This window comes from Macrotis lagotis, chromosome 2 (genome assembly GCF_037893015.1).
Source record: "Macrotis lagotis isolate mMagLag1 chromosome 2, bilby.v1.9.chrom.fasta, whole genome shotgun sequence".
NCBI classification, from domain to species: Eukaryota; Metazoa; Chordata; class Mammalia; order Peramelemorphia; family Peramelidae; genus Macrotis; species Macrotis lagotis.
The window spans coordinates 235,453,460-235,464,079 of record NC_133659.1 but is presented as its reverse complement, the minus strand read 5'-3'; the positions used below and the strand labels follow the sequence as shown (position 1 = coordinate 235,464,079).

At 37.1% G+C, this 10,620-nt stretch overlaps 1 protein-coding gene across 2 annotated transcripts in view; it reads right to left on the bottom strand.

Annotated features, from left to right (window-relative positions):
• Positions 1-431: 431 nt before the first annotated feature.
• Positions 432-10,620, bottom strand: part of LOC141514372 (uncharacterized) — a 91,075-nt gene continuing 80,886 nt past the window's right edge. For both annotated transcript variants that reach the window (XM_074225167.1, XM_074225166.1), the window contains exon 5: positions 432-2,572. In XM_074225167.1, coding sequence (XP_074081268.1) covers positions 864-2,572 — 1,709 coding nt within the window. In that variant the 3' untranslated portion in view covers positions 432-863. The remainder of the gene's footprint in view (positions 2,573-10,620) is intronic.

The following is a 10,620-nucleotide window of genomic DNA, read 5'->3' as shown; positions in this document are numbered from 1 at the left end:
CTGTGTTAATAGTTTTTTATTTCCTTAAAATCTTGAAGCTTGATGACTCTAATTTTGCATTTTGTATCTATAAGATTCATCCTTAGATTTTCATAATTCCATCACAATAAAATGGTAGCTAATGTGGATTACAAGACAGAAGGAAATGAAATGGAAAATAAGACCTTTTATATCTTAAAATCACAATATCTTAGTTGGTACAAATGTGTCATATAAATTAGAATATAATTAATATAGCACAAAATTAAAAAGAAAACAACTTTCCAAATATATTACATTTCTAGCATGAAATTTGTTATGACTAATATGTGATGAACACTTAGAAACTTTTTTACATTTCACGAGAGATGACAATAGAAAAAGAATTTTTCAAAAAACTACTAGAATTCATAAATTTAAATGAATACTACTATTTCAAAGTAGCTGCCTAGGGAAGTTGTACTTTTATTCCATTGATACTGAATGTTTGAAAGCTCCTTATTTTAAATATCATTCAAAATTTATATCACATTCTTTTTAATATTCTCAGTGGTGGAATATCTTAATTCTAAGAGAGTAAATTTAATTTTTAGAGAGATTCAAAAGTTATTCAAAGCCAAATATAGACAACAATGTGGCTAATATAATTTTATTCAGACTAATCAAAAATGAAATGTGACAAAACTATAAGACTAATTTAAACATGTAGCTTAGGAGAGGCAAAAGACAATATATATATTAATAGTGATATTTTATAAGAACAGTTCTAACATAGCAACATGAGTGGAATAAAGTGACTAATTTGAAGAGGAAAAATTTAATCTGGATACATATGATCTTTCTATCCTTAAAAAGCAAAACAAAACAAAACAAAAAAACTCTTACTATTCTCTGGTCATATTTTCTTTTTTTCCAATAACCCCTGAATAGTCATCAAATGTTGCCTTTATTGTTTTTTCTTCCATTATCAAATGTTTGAGGTTAAATGGGGTGTCATTCTGGTTTAAAATGTTTCCATATTTACCATTCTCAAAAGCTTTTTTCCCAGAATGAATTCTCTGGTGTTGATTGAAATATGAACTGCTACTAAAGACTTTTCCACATTCACTACACTCAAAATGTTTCTCTCCATTGTGAATTTTCTGATGTCTAAAAAGGCCTGAGTAGTAACTGAAGGCTTTCTTACACATATTACATTCATAGGGTCTCCTTTTAGTGTGAATAATCTGATGTTGAATAAGAGATGAATGTTTACTAAAGGTTTTACCACATTCAATACATTTATAGGATTTCTCTACTGCATGAATTTTTTGATGTCGAGTAAGGTGTGTACTTCGACTGAAGGCTTTTTCACAATCATTACATTTATAAGGTTTTTCTCCAGTATGAGTTCTCTGATGCACAATGAGGGCTGAATAGTCACTGAAGGTTTTTCTACATTCGTTACATTCATGGGGTTTTTCTCCAGTATGACTTCTCTGATGGTGAGTAAGATGTATATTCTGGCTAAAGGCTTTTCCACATTCATTACATTTATAGGGTTTTTCTCCAGTATGACATCTCTGATGCACAGTAAGCGGTGAGATATCACTGAAGGCTTTCCCACATTCATTACATTTATAGGGTTTCTCACCAGTATGAATTTTCTGATGACGAGAAAGATGTGTGCTCTGGCTGAAAGCTTTTCCACATTCATTACACTTATAAGGTCTTTCTCCATTATGAGTTCTTTGGTGTTTAATAATATATGAATAGCTACTGAAAGCTTTACCACAATCATCACATTCATAGACTTTCTCACCATTATGACTTATTTGATGTCTAGTAAGATGAGAATTCCTAGTAAAGGCTTTTCCACATTCACTACATTCATAAGGTCTTGCTCCTGTGTGAATTTTCTGATGCTGACTAAGGTAGGTACTACGACTGAAGGTTTTTCCACATTCAGCACATTTATAGGGTTTATCTGAAGTATGAGTTTTCTTATGTTGATTAAGGATTGAGTAGCAACTGAAGGTTTTTCCACATACATTACATTCATAGGGTTTTTCTCCAGTATGGATCCTTTGATGTCGAATAAGGAAAGAACAGTAAATGAAGGCTTTCCCACATTCATGGCATTTGTAGGGCCTCTCTCTGGCATGAATTCTGTGACATAGAATAAAGTCTGAGTGGTAACTTATAGTTTTTCCACATTCATTATATGTTAATGTTTTTGTCCTTCCTTGGTTTCCTAGATATTTAATTAAGTTTGGATTATGCTGTGTCTCACATTCATAGGGTAGATCTTCTGTAGTAACATTCCCTTCTGTAAGAAGAATTGTTCTTAGACTGAAGTTCTTCCCAAATTCATTATACTCATCATAATCTTTCTCTTTAGAAGGAATTTTCTTGTGGGTTAAAATCATTTCTTTCAAAAGATTATTCTGGTTGTTCTGCTGACTTTCAAGACAGTTATTCTGTTTCCAAGCTTCTCCCAATAAGGAATCCCAGGAATTATAGTTTGTGAGTCTTTCCATTGTTTCCTGGGATGATTCTTTAGACATGTCTTGCTTTGGAGCTGAGTCCTGAGTTTCTGTCATTGTTTTCCAATCTGAAAAAAAATAAATGTTTATGTTAAGAAAGAAAACTGTGACAGATAGAGGTAGTCAAAATAAAAAAACAGGAAAGAATTTTATTGACCTGTTGGCTTGCTGATCCCACATCCAACCAATCCACATAGTTGTCCATAAACAAACTTCAGCCTAACTTTTTAGCTACTAGCTCCAAACCCACACTAATATTATTCATGTCCTCTTTATATTTTGCCATTTGCTATTAGTAACATCATGAAGACAGTGATGCATAAATAAGGCATGTACTGGATTCTTTGGAGATAATTCCAAGAAGAAGGCACTTATGTGAAGGAGTGGAAACTTAAAGGAAATCAAAGAATAAAGGCAAAAGGTGAGGAAGATAAGAATTCTAGGCATGGAATGGCAATGAAAACATATATAGTTGGAAGGTGGAGTGAGATGCAAGGAACAGCAAAGAGATCAATATCACTCCAGCATAGAGGAAGTTAGGTGTAAGAAGACTGAAAATATATGAAAGGGTCAGGTTATGAAGGACTTTAAAAGTTAAATGGAGGAATTTTTTATTCTAATAGAGTTGACTGAAGACCTGTCCTTTAAGAAAAATTTGGCAGCTGAGTGGTGGATAGACTGGAGTAGGAAGAGACTTAAGGCAGAAACTTGCCTCAAGGAATACTCTTTGAAAGCTTCTATAATAGTCCTAGTGTGATGTGATGAGATCCTGAACCAGAATTGTGACAGTGTCAGAGAAGAGAAGGTGGAAGATATTAGAGTTGTTAAAGTAGAATCAACAGGATTTGGCCACAGAATGGTTAAGGTGGATGAAGAGTCAGGGATGCCGGCAAGGGTGACTGAGAGGATGAAGTTAGGAAGAGGAGAGGGTATAGGAGAAAAGATAATTAATTTTCAGATGCTGATCTTAAGATGTCTATAGGACATCCTGTTTAAGATGTCTAATTGGAAGCTGGAAGGTTAGGGTTAGATAAATAGATGTGAGAATCATTGGCATGGAGACAACAATTGATCAAATGGAAGCTGATAAGATCACTAAGGGGAAAAGTGCATAGGAAGGAGAGAAAGTTCAGGACAGAGCCTTAAGAAATACCCATAGTTAGAAACACCCATAGGTACAGCCTGGATGAAAATCCAGGAAAGAAGACTGAATAGTAGCAGTCAGACAAATAAGAAAAGCAGGAGAGAATATCATCCTGAAAATGGAAAGAAAATACCAATGAGAAGAGAAAGATCTATACTGTCAAAAGCTACAGAGAGGTCAGAGATGATGAAGATTAAGAAAAGCTCAATATATTTGGGAATTAAGATATCATTAGTAATTTTGGAAGTAACTTTGGAATAGTTTCAGTAGAATGATGAGGACAGAAACTAAATGGTCTTCTCATAGAGTTTCATCACAAAAGGAAGATAATATAAGCTAGCAGGAAAGTTGAATAAAGTGAATGTAGTTGGAAAAAACATGGTCATGTTTGTAGGCAGCAGAGAAACAATTAGTACACGGGGAAAATTAAAGATAAGTGAAAGAAAAAGAGCTGATGTTAAGGGATATTAAGTATACTGAGTGAAATGAGCAGGACTAGAAGAACATTGTACATATTAACAACATGGGGTGATGATCAACCTTGATGGACTTGCTCACCCCATCAGTGAAATAATCGGAAATTTTTAGGGGATCTGTGATGGAGAATGCCATCTGTATCCAGAGAAGAAACTGTGGAATTTAACAAAGACCAAAGTTTATTATCTTCAATGTTTAAAAGTTATCTTATGTATTACATAATTTTGCTATCTTTAATGTTTTCCTTCTCCCTTTTGGATCTCTTCTCTCACAACACATTCAATTTTGATCTATGCATATCATGAATGCAACTGTAAGGACTATATCAGATTGCCTTCTATTGGGGGAGGGAAGGGAGGAAGGAAAAAAAATTCTAAAACTCAAAAACTTGCAAGAAGAGATTGGTAGAAACTACCATTGTATAAAATTGGAAAACAAATAAAATATTTATATAATGAAAAGAAATATCAAGTAAAAATACTTTACAGACCATAAAGTGCCATGCAAAAGCTATCATCATCAGCATCATTATCACCTGACTCAAGTCTCTTACTGCCAATGTGATGGGGGGAAAACATTTTGGCTCTTGCCACTACTATAATTGAAGAGGATGCTGCCTCAGTCAGACAAAATGTAAAATCAATATAAGTCCTGTTCTGACAAGATGGCTGAGGAGCTTATCTTTTTCTTTCAGACATATATACCATTATCGTCACATACACACCCCACCCTTGCTTTCTGTAAAATTCCATTTTCTATGCTGCTTATGTATTCACATTCTATATAACATTGTTAAAACTAAAGCTCTGGACTCTCTGCTTTTTGATACAGATGAGTTTGCCTTCTAAGCATGACAGCAATATCTAATCAATAAACATCTTGGATAATTTTTTTATCATGTTGTTGTTTGTTGTTGTGGAATATCTTAAAATTATAGGATGGAATTGGGATCAATTGTATATGTAGAGCAGTTTGGCCTGGAAAGGAGAAAGTTCACCTCTTCATGTGAAAAAGGAGTTAAGGAGAAGATTGTAACAAAAATTATCTGTTTGATATGATATGAGGAAGAGGGGAGAAAAGGAGGTTCTCACAGAACCTGTTTTTTTTCAGTAAAATATGAAGCTAGTTTCTCAGTTGGTAGGTGTAGAGAGGATGGACTATGGGAGATTTGATAAGGGATGAAAAGGTTTGGAAAAGCTGCTGAGGTGAGTAGGAGAGTGAGACAGAAAGGGGAAAAATGCCTTGCCATATTTAAAGGTCCAATTCAGTTTATGAAACATTAATTTTGTAGTAGACCTAATGAGAAAAGTTTTGTGATTTTCACTCATTTCATTTTTATAGCATGGAAATGGGAATGAAAATAGTGGAAATAACTCAAATCCTTGACTTAAGCAGGGCAAGAAAAATGACAGGAAAAGAGGTCAAGAGATCTGAAAGAAGAGGATAGTGTAGAGTTGAATTGGTTCACCATGGAATCAAGATGGAGAAGGGATCAAAAGTGTAACAAGTGGGAGTGATGATCTGGAAAGAAATCAGAGGTAAAGAGATTGGAAGTCATCAGTGAGGAAGAACAGGTTTAGGAGTTGAAAGACAAAAAGAAAGGATTGAACAGTAAAGTAGAGGGGAATAAATTTTGTGTAATAATAGGGATACAGGATCCATGGTTTAAGAGAGGTATGGTGGGATAGGAGTATGCTAATCATTAAAGGATGAATTCAAGAGCATATCACTGTCCCCTTGGGACCAGAGAGAAGATATAACTACTTAATAAATGCTACTCCCATCTCTCTCTCTCTCTCTCTCTCTCTCTCTCTCTCTCTCTCTCCTCCTATTGCCTTCCCAACTGAATTGCCTTTTCCTCTTTATCCAAATAGTTAAGGCTCATCACCATCCTTTTCTTCCAAAAAGCCTTCTCAATCACTCTAGCCTGCTCTGATTTTCATCTCCCTATTCTCTGAATTACTAAAATGTTTATTGTCTGCAATATTCATTTTGATAGTCATAATTACTTTATATTTTTATATTATTATAACATCCATAATCACGTTTTCTTTTTGACTAAAGTATAAAGTCCTTTCTGTCTCTTTAAGTAAATGGCACAGAGGAGAGAGAACTGGCCTTGCAGTCAAGTAGAATTGGGTTCAAGTCTTACTCCTAAACACATTAATTTTGTAATCTAGGGCAAATCACAATCCCTGAATGGTCCAGATAACTCTGAGATTTATAAGATAACTAAAATGAGGTTCAGATCTTCATTGCTTGTTGAGGGTGTTTCCTCACCAGAATTTTCATATAGTAATGAATTATCAGGTCCACTCAAAAAATTCTACATATTAATCTGTATAATTCATGGGCATTGCTATAAAAAAGGACTTACTACACAAGTGAGAATATGTAATCAAACTATTCTAGTCTAGTTCCTATAAATTAAACCAGTCGCACGCTATTTCTTCCCAGTTCAATGTCTCTAATATCCAGACTCAAAATGATCACACCTCTCTCTCTCTCCCCCCCCCAGTCCCATTACTTTTGAACTTAGAGATCTGTGATTTTTTTTTCCCCTTCCTTTGATTTGGAAAATGTCTTCCACCTCCTGGACTATACCTTGAAAAAGCCTGGATCTAGTTCAGTTCCCTTTCCATCCAATTATGAATCTAGTCCAATTTCTATTTTGTAAGAAAAGTTTATTATATTATGGAAATTGGGAACATCTTATTATTTATTCTCGCATTGCAAGAAAGCTGAATTCAAAGACTGATGCAAGGAGTTTTCTCACAATTATACATTCCAGCAATTCATATGTTTATCTAAAAGCTGGCTACATACTGATCAATAAGTTATTGTTTCTTTGTTCATAAACACTTGGGAGAAATGGGATGTCTCTTTTTGATTTCAGGAAATTCTCACTTCTCACTCTCCACCTCTCAATTTGGAAGGTAGAAATATTATTATTTTTGTGATTCATCAGGCCAAGTAATGGAAGGTAGAACAACTGTTTTGATAAAAGTGACTGCGAAGACAAAACACAAAGGTAAATATCTCACTGGATCCCACAGCATCAGTCAAATGCTTATTGAGTTCATGCAGCATACATAATTTAGTGGAAAAAATAATTAAACCTAAAATCAGAAGACCTGGGTTTGATTTTCAGCTCTGAAAACTCTGCCATTGTGAGCAAGTCATTTAAGTTTTCTGAACATCAATTTCCTCATCTATAAAATTGAAATGATGATACTATGTTCTGTGGTGGGGAGAAAATTTACCAGAGTTTTCTGCTGTATGGACTGGGCTAATTCTTTTCCTTAAAAACCATTGAGAGGGGCAGAGCCAAGATGGCAGCAAGAGCGAATCATGTCTTAGGCGCTCTCTCATAAATCTTTGAAACTAAGGACTTTAACTAAATTTTCAAGAGATAGAACCCACAGAGGGACCCAGTGAGGCAGTTCTCCTACTCAAGGCAACCTGGAAAAGAGAAGAAAGGCTCTGCTCCCCGGGGTTGGAGGGGCGGCCTGCCAGAGGGGTAGCCTGCCAGAGCGAAAGAACTTAAGCCTCCGGGCAGCAGCCCCAGAGTCCCGGCTCACAGCAGTGGGGGAGTTTCCTGAGCTGCACCCCAGGGAGCACTGGGCACAAATTGGGGGAACAGTGGGGGGACCTCTGCCAGAGAAAGCACATGAAGTCCAGCCCTCAGGGCACACAGCAAGCAGCATGACCACTGCATTCCAGATCCAGGAAACAGAAGCAGGCAGAAGCAGGAGCCCCCCGGCATGAACCCATTGAGCTGAGGGAGGGGAGTGAAGAGAGACTGCAGAGCTCTGTCCTCTGCCCCTGGAACAGGACTCTGGGGCTCTGAACACATTCAGATCCTGATCTCAGTCTAGGGGCCCCCATAGAACAGTAGGGGCCCCCCTCCAACTCAGCCCCGTAGCAGAGGGGGGCACATATGGTCATTCACAGACCAGGAGGGAGGACAGAGCCTCACACACTGAGACCCTTGTGGGAGTGTCCCAAAAGCTCAGGAAGCACCCCAAAAACAGAGTTAGGCTGGGAAAATGAGCAAGCAGAGAAAAAAGAACACCATTGAAAAATACATTATCTATAATCCCAAGAAGGATCAATATACTCAGTCTGAAGATGAGGAAGCACAAGCTCCTGCATCTAATGACTCCAAGAAAAACAGAAATTGGGATCAGGCTATGACAGAGCTCAAAAAAGACTTTGAAAATCAAATGAGGGAGTTAGAAGAAAAACTGGGAAAAGAAATGAGAGAGATGCAGGAAAAACATGAAAATGAAGTCAGCAGCCCAGTCAAGGAAATCCAAAAAAATGCTGAAGAAAATAGCATGCTAAAAACCAGCTTAGGTCAAATGGATAAAACAGTTCAAAAAGTTATGGAGGAGAAGAATGCTTTAAAAAGAAAAATTGTCCAGATGGAAAAAAGAGATAAGAAAACTCTGAGGAAAACAAATCCTTCAGACAAAGAATAGAACTCAGGGAGATTGATGAATTTATGAGAAATCATGACTCATTATTTCAAAACCAAAAAAATGAAAAATTAGAAGAAAATGTGAAACATCTCATTGAAAAAACAACTGATATGAAAACAGATTTAGGAAAGATAATTTAAAAATTATTGGAATACCTGAAAGTCATGATCAGGAAAAGAGCCTTGACATTATTTTCAAAGAATTACTACAGGAAAATTGCCCTGATATCCTAGAAACAGAGAGCAAAATAGAAATGGAGAGAATCCACTGATCCCCCCAAGAAAGAGATCCTAAAAAAACAACTGCTAGGAATATTATAGCCAATTTCCAGAACTCCCAAGTCAAAGAGAAAATATTACAAACAGCCAGAAGGACACAATTCACATATCGTGGAGCTGCAGTCAGGATCACACAGGACTTAGCAGCAACTACATTAAAAGCTCATAGGGCTTGGAACATAATATACCAGAAGGCAAAAGAGCTTGGAATGCAACCAAAAATCAACTACCCAGCAAGTCTGAATGTCCTCTTCCAGGGAAAAAGATGGACTTTCAATGAACCAGGGGAATTTCAAATGTTCCTGTTGGAATGGCCAGAGCTGAACAGAAGGTTTGATCTTCAAATACAGGACTCAGGTGAAGCATAGAGATTGGAGGAGAAGGAAAATATGAGGGACTTAATGATGATGAACTGCATGTAATGCATGTAATGAAAAATGACACTGATAATACTCATGAACCTTCTCAGTTAATAGAGCAGGTAGAAGGAGCTTTTATAGTTGAAGCACAGGAGAAAGCTGAATTTGAAGATAAAATATGGTGTAAAAATGGAGTCAATTGAAAAAAAGGGAAATGTGATGGGAGAAAGAAAAACGAGAGGGGGAATAGGCCAAGATATTTCATATAATAAGATTTTTCTTTATTACAATGAACTATTGCAATGATATGGAAGGGGGGGAAGACAAGGGGGAATGAGGGAATCTTCACTCTCATCACAGGTAGTTAGGAGAGGAAATAGCATATCTACTCAATGGGGTATAGGCATCTGGAGTAAGAAGGAGAGGGGGGGACAGGGGGAAGGGGGGGATGTGAGTGATGGAGGAGAGGATGGACCATGAGGGGAGAGTGGTCAGATATAACACATCTTTTTTATTCCTTGCAAGGGGCTGGAATTGGATGGCCTGTTGGGGACCATAGGGCCAGGTGGATGCTGGGCCTAAGGGATGGTAGGGGGGCTTGGGACCTCTTGGCCCCAGGACCAGGAATTTGTCTGCTGTGCCACTCAGCTACCCTACAGCAGAGTCAGAGTGAAAGGAGAGAGAAAATATAGTACATGGTAGTGGAGAAATATGAAAGGAGGGAGTTGCAATCAGCAATGGCAATGGTGGAAAAATATGGAAGTAACTTTTGCGATGGACTTATCATAAAGAATGTGATCCACTTATGACAGAGTTGCTGTTGTTGGAACAAAGACTGAAGCACATTTATTATTGTTATTATTATTATTATTATTATTATTATCATTATTATTATTATTATTATTTGGGGGGGTGCAGGGCAAATGGGACTGGGTGGCCTGCCTGGGGCCGCATAGCAGGGTGATCGTTGGGTGTCTGAGGCCGGATTTGGACCTGGGTGCTTCTGGCTCAAGGGCCAATGTTCTGTCCACCACCCAGCCTCCCCTACTATTATTACTATTTTATTTTATTTTGGGTCTTTTTTTTCCTTTTTTTTTTTTTGCAGGGCAGTAGGGTTGGGGCGGCTTGCGTGTCACATGGCTGGGTGATTGTTGGGTGTATGGGGCCAGATATGGGCTCAGGTGCACCTGGCTCCAGGGCTGGTGCTCCGTCCATTGCACCGCCTGGCCATACCTACAATTATTACTATTATTATTTTTTTAATTTTAATTTTTTTCTCTCCCCTTTACTTTATTGCTCAAGTGAGTCTATATTTTTTTTGGGGAGGGGGTATTTTGTTTACTCTTAAACAAGAATATTTTATTAATGTATAAA